The 16,728-nt window shown below is 33.0% G+C and overlaps 1 protein-coding gene across 2 annotated transcripts in view; it reads right to left on the bottom strand.

Annotated features, from left to right (window-relative positions):
• Positions 1-1,693: 1,693 nt before the first annotated feature.
• Positions 1,694-16,728, bottom strand: part of LOC143253921 (RILP-like protein 1) — a 29,116-nt gene continuing 14,081 nt past the window's right edge. For both annotated transcript variants that reach the window (XM_076508516.1, XM_076508515.1), the window contains 6 exons: positions 15,974-16,112; positions 11,261-11,382; positions 9,115-9,318; positions 8,025-8,200; positions 6,560-6,679; positions 1,694-5,497 (listed from right to left, as the gene is read on the bottom strand). In XM_076508516.1, coding sequence (XP_076364631.1) covers positions 5,458-5,497; positions 6,560-6,679; positions 8,025-8,200; positions 9,115-9,318; positions 11,261-11,382; positions 15,974-16,112 — 801 coding nt within the window. In that variant the 3' untranslated portion in view covers positions 1,694-5,457. The remainder of the gene's footprint in view (positions 5,498-6,559; positions 6,680-8,024; positions 8,201-9,114; positions 9,319-11,260; positions 11,383-15,973; positions 16,113-16,728) is intronic.

The following is a 16,728-nucleotide window of genomic DNA, read 5'->3' as shown; positions in this document are numbered from 1 at the left end:
TAAAGGGAAGCCAGATAGTCATCACCACCCACCGCCAACTCTTGTACCAACGAATAGTTGGATTGATCGTTCAATTATAACGCCCCCACGACTAAAAGGGCGAGCATGTTTGGTGTGACGGGGATTCGAACCCGCGCCCTCAGATTACGAGCCGAGTGCCGTAACTGCCGAGCCTTTTTAAAACAGTCAAGAGTGATCGTAATACGTAAAAATTTGATGCTTTTAAAGATCAGTGTTGTTAAGCTAAAATGGTGCAACATACCAAAATTAATTAAACGAGCTAGGATTACGTGTCCAGTCGCTGTAAATAACAATGAAAGTGTAATCTTTTTATAACAATTACATAACTTCATGTTGTATAAACATTATGTTAAAAGTAATGTGTAGCATAGTAGACACAGGGAAATTACATGATTTACGTTGATTCTCTTTGCAGCACGAATATTTTTATTACGCACATAAAGACGTCAGTTTGTGGCACTTTTCAGCTCTGTGTTAAACTTGAAATTAAGTCTGACGAGACTTCGAAGACACAAATGACGTATGGAAACGTCGAGCCGTGGTGAAAGGTGCGAAACACGAAGGTTATTTATATTAGGTTATTCGCACTGCAGCCCCGCACATAATTTAAGTAGCCTAATTTTAAAATTCTTTCGAGTTGTATTGCTGATTATATAACAGTTGTTTGAGAGTAACGCAACGAATTCTAACCATCAAGATGGAAGACTTACAGTGCTGTAACTTTGAGCACGATTAGGCGTTTATCAAGAATAGACGAAAGTATTACTCACTAACACATTTCAAACATTGGCAGATATATCCTGCACCTAAGAATAAGAACAGTGATATGCTGAGATCTAATCGTATTTGTTTAATGATTCTAACAGTATTTAAAATACAATAATAGAGGGCGGTAACATAAAAAACAGATGCACTGCTTTTTTTAAAAAAAGCAAATACAGAATACGAGTGTATTGCGTAAATTATTCACTTTTCTTCTGTACTTCCTTATAGCAAGTATTGTACTAAAGATAAGTTGATCATCTAGTGGCAATTACTCATTGTTCGTGACGTGGGTATATAATCTGTGCTTTTCCAATAACGTATATAGGTTTGTATCTTAATTAGATCGCTTCCAACACCACACTAGTGACATTTTCGAAGCCTTGTTAAGTTGAATGTGGCTGGTATGGGTATTAACACTTACTCATAAAACAGATAACAATGTTTCGAACTTCTTAAATCATCCTTCAAGTCAAAACATTATCTGTATTATTAGCGAGTGTTAATATCCCCACCAGCCGTCTTAAAATACACTGTTCCATTTCCTTACATATAAAATTGATTTCTTTAACCCAATTTTGATTTCAAGGAGTACCAAAAGATTAAAAACTATCATAACGAGACACAATTTTAATTCTTCTTAAAGTTAAAAATGATACTTGTTTTATTATAGAACAAATTTAAAAGTAGCTGCCATGCACGAACGATTAAGAACAGCAACGTTCGTTTTTATTTTGACAGGACCACACCGATTCATTTTGTGTTTCCGTGTTCCTTGAATTTGGTTGTTTCTAAACAGTGTGCACCACAAGTAATCTAACAAATCTGAGATATTGAACACTTGTATGATTACCAAGGTCAAATTAAGACAGTCTGTAACAACGAAAAAAAATGAGTCAACACAATTATGTTTACATAAACATGTTAGTTTTACTATACAATGTTCAAGTTCTGTACATCAACAGAGGTTATTCATACCTAGATATGATTATGCACATTTCACGTTTGTTACTATTTCCTCATATTTCCCTAAAGTATTAAATATGGAAGACATTTTTCATAGGTGGTATATTACTGAAAAGCTATATTAAATGGCTCACTCACGTGTGATATTCCTTCATAAAAATGAAAGGTAGATTTTTTTTTTTAATAACACTAATTATTAGTTATTTAGACCCACATATAAAACAAAAAAGTTGGGCTATCTGATTATCTTCATGCAAACATGGTCTATTTACAAATATATATATATATATATATTCTACATCAAGAACTTAACTTTTGCTTTTTTTGTTGTTCTGAGATCTGCAATATTATTATTGTAACTAATTTTAGAAACTTTTCCAATTTTGTGCATCCTCTGAATCATACGTCATTTCTAAAACAATGAAAACCCTCATTAACTCTTTCACTGTCACATTTATATATAAATAAAAACTTCTCTTCAAATACAAGTTTATTTTAGACACTTGACACACGCACAGTGTTGTATAATTACTTACACCTTGCTTAGTACTTGTTATATCAATATGAACATTGTTTGAGTGATAATTGTCTTAATACTTCACAAATGATTACTTAATGGGTTTATAAGTTTAGTAAATTTATTATTTGGGCATTTATTTAATTAATTTTGAAACAAATGAATCTATTACAGACATATTTCTCAAAATAAATTACATGATGTCACATGCTACAAAACTAACACAAAAGTTATACAAGTGTATCCCATGTGTGTCTGTGACAACGAGAGTCAATAACTTAGCAACTTCATCCACAACCTTCTTATTACCAATTAAACCATACAATCAGTTAATACTGGCATCTACTCAGAAGTAAACATAATAACAGTTATATAAAGCTGAAACAAACATAAAACAACATGCTTTTCAGTCTTGCCAGTTTCATGTAACACCACGAAAATTTACTCAAGCATAAATCTCTCTCTGTCCATCATTTGGTTACAACATTTCAAAGATTTGTGAATTTGCATACTAGAATTAAAGCATCAAATTTAAAAAACAGAATATAGTTTGGTTCTGTTCATGACATTGATTTTAAGACAGCTGAGAATGAGAGAAGAGTTATAAATTCATCTCAAGTTCACCAAAACATAAGGAACTTCAAAATGTTAAGTTACTGGAACTTCTTGTATACTTTTGTTTTTTTCAAACAGTCCATGTACAAACCATTGTAGTCAGAAAAATATGTGTATACATATGATTAATATTCTAACTAAATTTTTGAAAATTTCCTTAATAGATATAATATGCTTTTGCTCATCTTGATACTGATCTGATTAAAAAAAGCAGAAGTCAAACTATAAGTGAATTTAATTAAACTAGGAACTTTAAACATAACATACCTAACATGGCTAAGAATAGGTTTATACCAAATTCAGGAAATCACCTTCAGTGTGGAATCATTCTACTTTCGACTAGCTGATCCTTTTGTGGCCATTACACACAACCAAATTTTATCAATCACATATGTACATCCTTAAACTTTCTGTACTTGTAGTCTATACATTTATCACTGGGTTAAAAACAAAAGTTTTAAAATGGCACTCCTAAAGTTACCTCTTGTATAGAATATTTTTATTGCAGTTGAAAAGTAGAAAACAAAACTATTAAAACTGTAAAGCACTGAACCACACTAATATGCACCACTGAAGGTAGATGTTAAACTAACAACTAGCATTTAAGAGACCTAAAAAACCTGTAATAAAAATCATATTGAATACAAATCTCAGCCCACTTCATAATTTGTCAATTTCTGATTCAACTTTAGAGGCAAGTAAAAACAGTAGAACTCTTTAGCTGGAGTGGGCAATGAGACAAGACTTCTGTGAAACAATCTTTATATACTTGTCTAAGGGTTGTATTTTAAATGTCATAAGCGGGCAAAGTAGTGGAAATCAACAGGTCTAAATTTTGTGACCAAAAATCATATTAGCTGTTAATGGGTTTTTATTATTATTATTATTATTATCAGGTTCAAAATTAGAGCCATGTAAAAATAGCAATAACCAAAACTAAAGCTATGTGAATTTACAATAGTGAAGCTGTTGGAATCTGTACATTGTTTATAGCTGTTGGCATGGTCTGTGACTCAAATAAAGCTCCAAAACTGTAGTAAATCATTATTTTAAAACTGTTTGATATTAAAAATCTGGCTATTCAAGGACCTTGTAAGCCAAATACCAAAAACTCTACCAATAACAGCTATTTTCTCCTTGAAATTTTTAAGTCATACTTTGAAGACAATAAAGTACTATCTCATCTACATTTATCAGAAACTGTTGCAAACCTCACACACTCAAAACATAATTTGAGATAATAATCTAAATATAAACATGTACAAACAAGTCCAGGCATAATTAAAAAAAAAATATAACACATGTAATGTGTTAAGAAGTATGCTTGAAAGAAAGTGTGGATATTTTAAAAATGTCTAGGACTTTCTGTAGAATGCTTTAAGAAAGAAATTAACCATTAAAAAATAACTTTTACAGTTAAAGTAATTAAAAAAAAAAAGCTGTCAAGTCACTGCAGATAATTACTTATTTAAATATTCAGAACCACACAACATTGGAATTTCACAAGTGACTTGTTGGTTTTATCGTAATAGGAAAATATTGTAAATGTACAGTGACAAAATGCACCTATTTTAAAAGCTATACACTATATTTCAAACATTCAGCTTAATTAAGAAACCTTGGATTCTCTAATCAATTGCCATATCCATTCATAAACATCATTCAACAATTTTTTCTGTGCAAAATATGCTAAAATTGGTTACAGCAGTATTTAGTTTAAAAAAAAACTATCACAAAATTTCTGTTAACTTTCTAGTTTTAAACACCATACAATTGTAAATTTAACAAAAAGTATGCTTAACAATGGAAAATATACTGGGGGTTTCTCAACTTTGATTGATGCTAAAACTAATTCATTATTTAATCAAACAGTTAACACCTGGAAGTCACATGATAACCTAAGGAACTGTTTTACTAAATTGTGAGTGTATAAAAGGAGAGTTAAAATCATTTAAATTCCCATGAGATACAAAGAGTATTGTCTTAATTTTCACTCCATGCTCATGTTCTCTAAGTAATAAAAATCTACAATGTAACAAAAAACAATTTCCTTTGAATGAATTCTTCCAATATTAATGAACCAAAATAGCCATTGTCATCCCATTTTACTTCATCCAAAGAAATCATCACCACTGAGTTTTTTTTAAGTAGATATTCACAAATGATGCAACAGTAGAAACCATATGGAAAGCATTATGCATTCCTGCAAAACATAACAGTTTAGTTCTAACCTATTACCTTTGTATTATAACAGCAAACAAATCTTTCACTATTCAGCCACCTAACAAGGTATGATATTTTTAATACAAAAAAATGTTCGATACGAACATAAATGTTACAGTTTCAGCTGCACACATTTTGTTTCACTTATTCAACATGACTAAAAGTATTAAAAGTTTTACATCTTATACTATTTTTATTAAATAATCTGTTAGTTTGGTTATCTATACATCTAACAGAGCAGGCCATAAGAGAGCAACATTTACATGAAATACTCTCACATCTTCCTCTGCCCGGGGAACCTCATTCTTTTCTTCTTTATCTGTGCAAAAATGGCACCACCGGGCAAGTCCTTGCTATTGGAATTTTAGACTTGGCCAGCTAAGTGATGGAAAACTGAAACACGAATCAGTAAAAAATATTTCTAGGGTCATTATAACATATCACATTAAAGAGAGAAAAAACAAACTAAAGTGACAGTGATTTAATAATACCACATAACAATTATTACTATGGTCACTACTAATGAAAACTAATTAAAACATATCTGATTAATATATATCAATAATTCACTTTCAAAACTACAACCAACTTAAAGTCTAAGAATATTAGCTTTGGTACATTAGTCACACAAATTTAGAATTTCATAAAATGAAAGCATACTTTATGTACATACATATAAAAAAATACTGATAATGAACACAAAAACCTACAGCTTAAAACTGTTCAGAAATTATAACAAAAATATATATCCCTAAAACTGAATTTTTAAAGAAAGTCAGGGCAATGAAAAATATAAAAAAATGTATTACATAACAGACAGAATATTCATGTTATGTTATTAAATAACGTGACAAAAACTTAGAACTATATTAAGATGTTAGTACACAACAAAAACAAATATTTAATAATTTAGATAAGAAAGCAGTATCTACTGAGAAGAAAGCTGCACATAAAAAATCTATAGAAGGATAACAACATACTGTTTTCACAGTAATAGTGACAAGACCCTCAACACATAAACATCTACAAAAAATCTAGAAAAAACACAGTTCCAAAAGTCTAAAACAAAAATAAACACCTACTACAACTTCACATTGAAATTAAATGCTTATTAAAATCTCAACCAAAAACATATCCACTTATACTTACACTTTCTAGGTACTAGAAACAAATATCAAAATTAATCAACAAAACATCTACTTATTCTTACTTTCTAGACATTCCAGAATGAATACAAAAACTTCAAACAAACAAAAAATCTACTAACAGTAACATTCTAAGAATTTCAAGTAGTTCAAAGAAAACCTTAGAAAAATAATTGTCTATATATTTTTATAACTATGTTAAACCAAATCCTTCAGGAAAAAGAAAAGTGTCTATATATTCTTACAATGCACACATTCCAGATCAAACATCAAAATCTCACACAATATAAGAATGTCAAGAAATACTTACAATCTACGTATTCCAGACGGCTTCATCCAGGGGAACAGCTTTTCTTCTGGTTCTTTATTGATTGGCCCCTGAACTGGCAACTCTTCAATAGTTCTTTCTAATTCTCCCTCATTATCTGACCTGAAAACAAAAACATTATCATCTTTACTATCCTTCTTTTAGCCAGACTTGTCTTCCCATGTGACAGTGTGGTCAGTTGCAGAAGTTTAATTTCATTATCTCCTGGAGAATAAAATATGTTGTTATTAGCTAGGAAGAAAACTAAAATAATAGTTTGATTCACTCATAAAAATTTACTGACCTTAGATGTAACAGGTAAGGGTCAAAATAACATATGACCCTTTACAGAGTGCCATTCAACATGGTATGAGTTTTATGTCACTCATCAACTACTGATTTTACCCTACGTTGTTGACCTACTAACACTTTATGATACAAAATGAAATATACCAGACTCAAAACACAAATTTATTGACAAACTGAAGTACCGATTTCAGAGGTCACACAAGTACAGTACACAAACTATATGATAGAAAAGTATTTATTCTTCAGGTGAACATCACCTACCATTCTGTCTCATCACAGTACGGGTCAGACCATGGTGTCAATTCACAGATACACCTCGCGTACAAATGCACTTGTAACCCATCTGTTTTTTAGCATGCAACAGACTTGTCCATTCTACTAAAAACTTTCCACCTTTCCCGTAGATACATGCAGTAAATTTGGAATTACAGTCGATATTCCTTCTCCAAAACTAGGTTGGTCATGTGAACCAACTCTATGCACATTTGGTTTATATGTTTTAACAAGTCAAAGCAAATGCTTTCCATTTTTGGCCTTAGTAAAAAAATAATTCTACATGAATGTGTACCAGGCAGGTACTTCTATCTTCTTAATTTTTTTGTTGATGTTCAGAACTTTTGTGTATAGTGGAAAGGATTTAGGTATTTTGATAATAAACTTAAGAGGAAAAAAAACTCTTTCCAAGGCAAAAAATACAAGAACTGTTTGATATGAAAAAAAAAATGTTTGCAAAAATAAAAAGTAATAATATTATTATTATTACCTGGACAGTAAGTTTTGGTTTTGTTCTTAACCTTAATTGCCATAATATCTTCTCAGTTTTTTGTTGTTTAGTATCTTATATCAAAACTTGAAAATAATAATATAGTTCTAAGAAATCACTGTCCAATCTTTATTTTAAGGTTAATCTAATTATAAGAAAAGTCCAGATGCAAGCATGTCATGAGAATTGTGTTTAATACTTGATGTTAGGGTCAGTCACTGGCTATCTTAGCACATCACTAATAAATCTTAAAGATTTATATTTGAAATCTGAAACTTCCTGAACCATACTAAATTGCACCATTTCCTATACACTTGTCAGCAGAATTCTGTCCATTTAGAGAAACATGTATACATCTACCTTCTGATCAATATTTGTTGTTTAATATTTACATACTTTGGAGGATGAGTAGGCCTGAAGAGTGAAAGTTCATCTTCCAGCTCACTTATCCTAGCTTTCAGATCATTTCTTTCAAACATTATTCTTTTCAACTCATCTATTGTAAATCGTGGCCTGTTGGGATCATCAAGGTCAATCACCATCTTTCCCCTCAAGTCTGGCACAAGTTCACTCTGTAAAAACAAAACAAATAAACACTAGAGTTGAAACAGTACGAAGTAATCAGGTACTTGTTCATCTTGCTGACTGAAAGCAACAAAAACATCAGTTGTATGAGTAAAAATAACTTGCACTTCATGCTATACTGTAAATTAGCTCCACATAGGAAAACACAATTGTGCATCACTTAATAGTTTAATCCATGGAAAAAAATGAACTGTTAGTAATAACAATGTAGTAACTGTTGCTGCTTCTCTGTTTTCTTTACTTTAAGTAATCCTGAATGACATATTCAACATACAACTAAACACTTCATGGAACTTATCTAACCTCTTTCTGATGTTGGAAGATGTAATGTTTTACAGAATTGAGAGAAAACAAGACAATTGCACGATTTACAAATATTTCATTTATTACCACTGGTTTCACCAGCTTCTTCCTGCTTGTCTCCACCTGTCCACTCCTTATCCCACTTGTCTTCAGGTGAGTATTAATGCCACTTTCTGGTTATTTGTTTAAACTTGTGTATATATAATCCCTCCCACAAAACATTTCAGTCTCCACCTGATAATGCTTTTATTGACAAAACAATGGTCATAATAAAGGAAATATTTGTGAAATGTACAACTGTCTCGTTTTCCCCTCAATTCTGTAATCATGGAGTTTCACATCCAGTACCAACAGTTTCAAGTATGAGTTACATAAATAATGTTCTATTTTATTTTTGGAATATTTTACATCTGACAGTTGTAAGTTATTACTTAAACTAGACATGCAAGTTATAAATCCATTACCTCTGATAAAAAAAACCAAACAAGAGGAAATGGGAGTTTGTGGTTGTTCCATTGTTTTTAATATTTTTTCTCATGTTAGTCCTACTTTCCTGGTGTAGGAGATACACATTTAAAAAAAAAGATTCTCAACCTACTTCAGCCTGTGCAAGTTCCAAGTTTTCCTTTACTGCTGTCCCCAGACGTTCACGTAATTGTTGAAGCTCCTTTTGATGTTCTTCTACACGTACTTGTAGTTCTGCCTTCTCTTCTACAAAAGCTCGCATCTGGGATTGCTGATGCTTTTGCTTTCGTCGTAAATCCTTGTTCAGATGCACCAACTTTTGAACCTGCTGTTGAAGCTGTTGAAATTCAAATCAAAGTTTGTTAATCGGTCAGAAACTGAGGTGTGGTTTGAGGTAAACATGAATGAACTACATACGGGGAGTTTGACCTTTACCATCTTAATTAATGTTTTACTTGCACATCTGTAGTACCCACCACACCACTGTGCCAGCACAGACCCTAACTACCAAAGAGATTAGCTTACCAGTTTTTTCTTACCGTAAAAGAACTGTACAAGAATAAACAGCACTTAACTAAAAACACAAATTAAAGTTCAGCCTTCAATGATACACACACACACACACACACATGTATACATATATACTGAAAGATGAGAGAACTTAATTATTGTCTCACAATGATATAAAGTTGACAAACTTTTGCATATTTCATTCTTACTTCTCTCCATTTTTACACAAACAGTTAAACTTCTTTGTTTAAGATATTCATACAAACCTACAGATGATTCACCTGCACTAGCCATTTCAAAGTTTTGGACAAACAACAGAAAAGGCAACTAGCCAATAGTATACAACAACTACTGGGCAATCTTATATGAATGGTGGAATTAAAACATTGCCTTTAAAATGTACCCATGATCCCAAAGTCCAGTTATCATTGATTAGTTATTAGTATTATGGATGCACACCATAGACCTTCAGGTCCATAGTGCAGTGTGCTAATCACTAGGCTATACATGCCTCAAATAATGTGCGTATTTCACATTAGATTCACAAACTAGCATCCAATAGTTATTTGAAGCACAGAGATTTGAGTTACACTTTAAGTTAACTTATTCCATTCAGAATAACAATGGCTGAAGATCATGTGAATTCCTCAGAACACTTTACTTTGATAATTACTCAGTAAAAAACAAAATTCAACAAAAACAATATAGAAAAAACATGGGGTTCACCCTACAGAATATTTGTTACCACACATACTTCATGATTTTAAAAACTTCAAATCTGTACAAGTTTTACATTTAACAAAATTGTAAACATTGTCTGACTTTACAAATTACAGCTTTAAAACAAAAAGTTGAAGACCTAAACTTGCTTTTGTTTACGTTGCTCGACTGCCTTAGATTTGCACAATTAACAAGTATAAATGGTTTATATAACTGTATCATGGTTACTTGAAAATACTTTTCTACACATGCACACATTCAGTGGGTACGAGTATTTTCTTATAACAATAATCCAAATGTTTTTCACACAGATATCCCAGGAAACACACCTGATAATTAACAAACCAAGAGATTGGAACAAACATCCATATACCTAGTCTAAGGGTATCCAATGATAGTTACCCCATTCCCTTCCCCAAAAAAGTTATAAAATCTTTGAAGTGTTTATTAAAAGATTCTCAATAATGATCACAAGATAAACAGATGAAAATTTGCAACAGAAAATAATATCTTATGCATAACTATTAAAAGAACATTTCTAGAATTGTCATTATTATTTTAACACTTCAAGACATCTGAAATCAGCTATGGCAATGGAACTCAGGTACAATATTAAATTACATTTGAGGAATAAATTCAGGGTAACAACTAGAGGGACACCCAAATGAAAATGTGTCTATACGTCCATTATTATCAACGATCATGGATCATTTCTATTAGGAGAATGAGAAATACTCTATATAAGTCTGCCAAGTTTCATGAAAATCTGATCAATTTTTACTGCTTATAAAGCAAACTGTGAAAAATCAGTCCCTATTGTAAACAAATAGAGATGCTGTTGTCTGTTATGACCATGTTGTGAAGTTGACCTTTTGCTCTCAAAAAACCAAATATGTTCTTAGTCATAGTCCAAATGTATAACAACTCTCCTCCAAATCCATTCAGCTGTTTGAGAAATCTTGTTGACAAACACAATGAAAAGAGTGATGCAAATATAACCTTTGTACACTTCAGATAATGTTTTCTATATATCTTTGTTGGATACTTACAGATTCTATGTCGTTACACTTCTGATGTAGTTCCCTGTCCTTCTGGTCAAGTTGCTCCCTCTGCCTGTCAACAATCTCTTTTAACTTCTGTGCAACCATCAATTCCTGATCAGGAAAACAACCTGTATAACAACAAAAGTCATATATAGATAGATACAGACAAGCAGATCACTATGTGTAGGTAACACTATTGCTACAGTAAAAATAATCACACACAGGCCTTGCACTACAAGTTACTAAACACAAGTTACAATGTACAGATACTGTTAAAAGAGTAGACACAGAACTACATTACTAAACATAAGTTACAGATCACATACATTGTAACACAGAGTAGATATAGATAGGTAGATATTTCTTGTTTACTGGCACAAAGCTACTAGGCTATCTGTGCCAAACAAGATGTAGTATACTATAATGGTACATGGAAATGAAGGTTAAAATATGTAAAATTAAAACCTGCTAGGAAGACTGAAGCATTACGTTCAAATTTGCTGTCAGTCACCTGAAGCTGGCCTTTCCAGTCCTGGATTCAGGTCAAAATAAAATTAAAATGTGTAAAAGAAATCATGCTAAAACAGTATATAGTCCAAAAACCTTAAATTCAGTTAAAAAAACCAATGACTCTTAAAAAATGTAAAAACATGAGTGAGGCTGCCAGCATCGCCTTTGACATTCGCTAATGTCAAGGGCAAACCTACCTTAAAAATGTGTTTAAAATGGTGTTGTCGTTCTTGGTTGTAACGATGGAATGATAATAAAATATGTACAATTGTAACCTGAATGCCACACAGACCACATATTGGTGCATCAGTACCATATAAAAGGAAGTTAAAAAACTGTGACCAATGCATTGCTTAGCCAAAACAACTTCCTCCCTTCAATCTTTATAGAAACAAGATGGCCAAAGAGCTAAAGAAGGCTTGATTTGAAAAAGCTTATTATTTCATTGCTCACTCCAGGTTGACTGCCAACTGGTGTATAGTCAGGTTTTGATAACTGGACCATAGTCCATGTATGGAACAGGGATGGTGGTGATAGAGCCAGAGCAGATGGACTTTGCTGCTCTGTCAGCTAGCTCATTCCCACAAATATCAACATGACCTGGTATCCAAAAAAACTGGACAGAGATAGACGGGCCAGTTTGTTTTGGATATTGATTAGAATAGGATGGTAACTAACATGGAATGATGTCAAGGCCAATAGACAGCTCAGTGAATCAGTATAGATCGTACAATTCGTATATTGCACAGTTTCAATATGATTCATGGCAAGAGAAATAGCATACAATTCTGCAGTGAACACAAAAACTGTGGTGGGGATTCTGTGTGCTATAACCGAACTGTAACAAACTATGGCAAAACCTACAGTCACCTGATTTTGAACCATCTGTATATATGGAAATGGATGGATTGTTTGAAAGATGTTAAGCATATAAAGAGCGATATTTCCAATCGGGAGTACTAGGCTTCCTCAGATGACTCAAGATAGGTCACAGCTGGGGATAGTAATTAGCCATGGTGGAAGATACAAACTGTTGATACTGCTATGCCATTCAGAGATATATCCAATTTTTCTGATTGAGCCTGAATACAAAGGCTAAAAGGAACAATGGCAGATTTTCTATTATAGAAAAGTGTGGCCCACTGAGGATGGAAAACACAACCCCAAGTAGGATGCTGTGGTAAAGAGCAAAGTTTGGAAGTATACATAAGAAACAGTTGCAAACGGCAAATATACAGAGGAGGTTCATGAGACTCCACAAACAAACTTTGGACTGGAGAAGTAAGAAAGGCTCCAGTGCAAAGCCGAAGCCCCTGATGGTGGATAAGATCCATCATTTTCAATGCTGAGGTTCTGGCAGAACCATAAACCACAGACCCATAGTCACATTTGGATTGGATAAGGGCACGATAAATTTTAAGCATGGAGTATTGATCTGCTCCCCAGTAGATGGAAGAAAGAACATGGAGGATGTTCAGTGCTCTTATACACTTGATACAAAGTTACTTGATATGGGAAATAAAGTTTAATTTACAGTCAAATATAAGACCTAAGAACTTTGCCTCAGAGACGACTGGAAGTACAACATCATCAACACGAAGTTCTGGATCTGGATAAGTACCCTGTTGGTGACAGAAACGTACACAAACAGTTTCAGAGAGAGAAAGTTCAAAACTATTTGCTGTGGTCCACTTAAGTGTATGATTGATTGTACTTTGTAGCTGCTGCTCAACAAACTTCATGTTTGATGACTGACAGGAGATGTAAAAGTCATCAACGAATAGATCATTTGCAACTGTAGGGGGTAGCTGTTCACTGATGGCATTAATCTTTATAATGAAAAGTGTGACACTAAGAACACAGCCCTGAGAGACTCAAAGTTCCTGTGGGAAACAACGGGAAAGTGTTGAGCCCACATGGACCTGGAATCGGCAGTTCATTAAAAAATGCTTAATAAAAACTGGCATAAATGTTGTATCATAAGCTTTCTCTAAATAAATAAAAAAAGAAACAAAATGTTGTTGCTTCAAAGAGCCTTCTCTAACTGATGTTTCAAGGTGAATTAAGTGGTCTATTGTAGAGTGTTGTCTTCAGAACCCACACTGAGTGGGTGACAGAAGGTAGTATAATTCAAGGAACCAAACAAGATGAGCATTAATCATCCTCTGTAAAGTCTTACTGAGACAACTCATCAAAGCAATGGGGCAGTAATTCCAAGGAAACTTTGGATCCTTCCCAGGTGTAAGAATAGGGAGTACAATAGCTTGGCACCAAGCATCAGGAAAGACATTCTCCTGCCATATCCGGTTAAAGACAGCCAGAAGAATACTAAGAGGCAAGAGAAAGGTGGCATAGCATCTCATAATGTATATCATCAGGTCCAACTGATGTATTACCAGACAGATGAAGCACAAGTCTAAGTTCCACCAGTGTAAGAGGGTAATTGTAGTCATAGAGATGATCAGCCAAAAAGGAAAGAGGCAGGTGTTCAATTCATGTTTTAATAGCTAAGAACTATTTGAGTTTGAAGAGCTAGATACATGAGAGAAACATTCACCAAAAGTATTGGCAATGCTCTGAGCATCAGCAACTTCATGGCCATTGAATATTAAGATAGAGAGGGGAGCAGAAGTATACTGTCCACTCACCTTCCCGATCTTGTCCCACATGACTTTTGAACTGGTAGTTCAAGAAATGCTGGAGGTAAATTTAATCTGATTTAGGTGAGCCAACAAGCTCTTATAAACCCTTCTGAATAAAAAATGGAGACATTTGCCCTAAGGGTTTTTCAGTTTAAAAAAATGTCTAATTAAAAATTGTAACACAGGTTCGAGTTGTGAGTTTGACCATACAGAGTCATCAATGCACGATCATTTGCCAGTATTTGGATTTTTCTCTATACTGTCATGCTTGTTTATTCTTTTATTTAAAGGGTATCCATAATAAAAAAAACACTATTTTTGTGCCCACTGACCCCACCCACCATGGTGCCTTACAAGGGGATGCACTACAGTGCCACACAAGGTCACTGCAGCGATGCCAGGGTTACGTGAGCACTATACCTGAACACCAGTATCAGACATAATGTTCACTACACTTGTTGAGGATGTCCTACGCTAGCACTCAGTTGATCCTGGCCCAAATGGACTAGCTGATTGATCTTGGAGGGCCACCCCAAGACCACACATCTATAGGAATTCAAAGCCAAAGTGGTGTGTTGGAGTTAGACCCCTCAACCACCAGGATCCTGTCCTCCCCTTCATGGTTCACCACACACAGCAAACATGCAGGTGGATATTTAGATCCCAGAGGAGGTAAACGGAAAGTACAGAACCTTCTCTGAGAGGTCCCCTCACCACATACAGGAATCTACATTGAGGGGAGTAGATATGGAACTACAGTTACTAAACACAAGTTACAGATTACAGATACTGTAATGCAGAGTTGATACAGAACTACAGTTACTAAACCCAAGTCACAGATCACAGATACTGTAATGCAGAGTTGATACAGAACTACAGTTACTAAACCCAAGTCACAGATCACAGATACTGTAAAACAAAGTAGACAGAACTACAGTTACTAAACACAAGTTTTGTTCACATATTTTGTAACAGAGTAGAACTAACAAAATATAAAATACAGGTTCGAACTGACAGTTCATGATGGGGAGATTTTGGCTGGTCTGCAAAACAGACAAAACAAAAGACATTTTAAAATATGGTTAATAAAGTATATTATTTTACAATATAAATGAAAAGTACTTTAAAAAGTGCATATTGTATGTTTTAAGATTAGAATTACCTAATGTTTAGTTAGAAATGACTAATATATTTACTATGATAAAATAATATAATTAGGTCATAATTACAAAACAAATGTTATTCACAGTTATTACCTATGATATAAATCACAGTCACTACAATTCAAGATAATGAATCTATCTCCCATTACAGTGCACAAGTATGTACAATTTATTTTTATTACAACATACAAAGACACAAGAACAAAAGAAAAATAAACAATAGCTAATACCATAAAATAAAACCTAGCTCAGGTAACAAACCGAGGAAGAAAAACTGTAAAAAAAAGAAACGAACATACCTAATGTCAGGAAAATGACATAAAAATTAATGTTTGTTGAAAATATGGGTACAGCACACAGTCTGCTTAAGAAAAATTCACAATAATAACACAAATTTTTCTTACTTGTTGACTTCTCAGAAAGGAAAATTTCCTTTTCTTTCAGGGAACTACTAAGGCGAAAATTTTCCTCCTTCAGCTTTGACACCAGTTCACTTAACTGATTGGTTTCTTCTCTCCAGATATCCTCAATATGTTCAAGTTCCTAAAAAACAAACTTCAGATTAAGAGCATAAAACATAACAACTACACTATTCAAAAAGATCTGTGAAGCATGAAAAACTTCTGAAACAATAAGGTGCGGAATGTCACAGTTTCCAACATCTACTGCACTCATATTCAGTGTATTATTGAGAAAAAATTAAAATCTGAGAGTAATTATAGGAAAAATAAGATTATTCATTGCAATTACACATGTGCAAAATTTGCATTTTTTAACTTAGAAACTTATTTACTGTAGTGATCCACACTAACACAATTATCAGAGCAAAATAAATACGGAATGTTCCAACACTTAATACCAGAACTATTTTTCCAATTAATAATTTATAAATCAGAAAGTTTTTAATTCAACTACATGTTAAAATATTTTATGTACTTAAACTAACCCTAATAACAAATATAAACTATAGTTTTTTATATTCATTTTTATAAATGATATAAAATACCAAACACAGTCATTTTTAAATAAACAACAAAGTGTTTGTTCTTTAAAATGCTACATTAAGAACATGACATTTTTATTTTTTGGCTTTCCAGGTGAAATCCCACAAGTTTCCAGACTTACACATGAATGAACACAACACACTATTTCAACTTTT

Source organism: Tachypleus tridentatus, chromosome 6 (genome assembly GCF_004210375.1).
Source record: "Tachypleus tridentatus isolate NWPU-2018 chromosome 6, ASM421037v1, whole genome shotgun sequence".
In the NCBI taxonomy this organism is placed as follows: Eukaryota; Metazoa; Arthropoda; class Merostomata; order Xiphosura; family Limulidae; genus Tachypleus; species Tachypleus tridentatus.
This window is presented reverse-complemented; position numbering and strand designations above follow the sequence as displayed.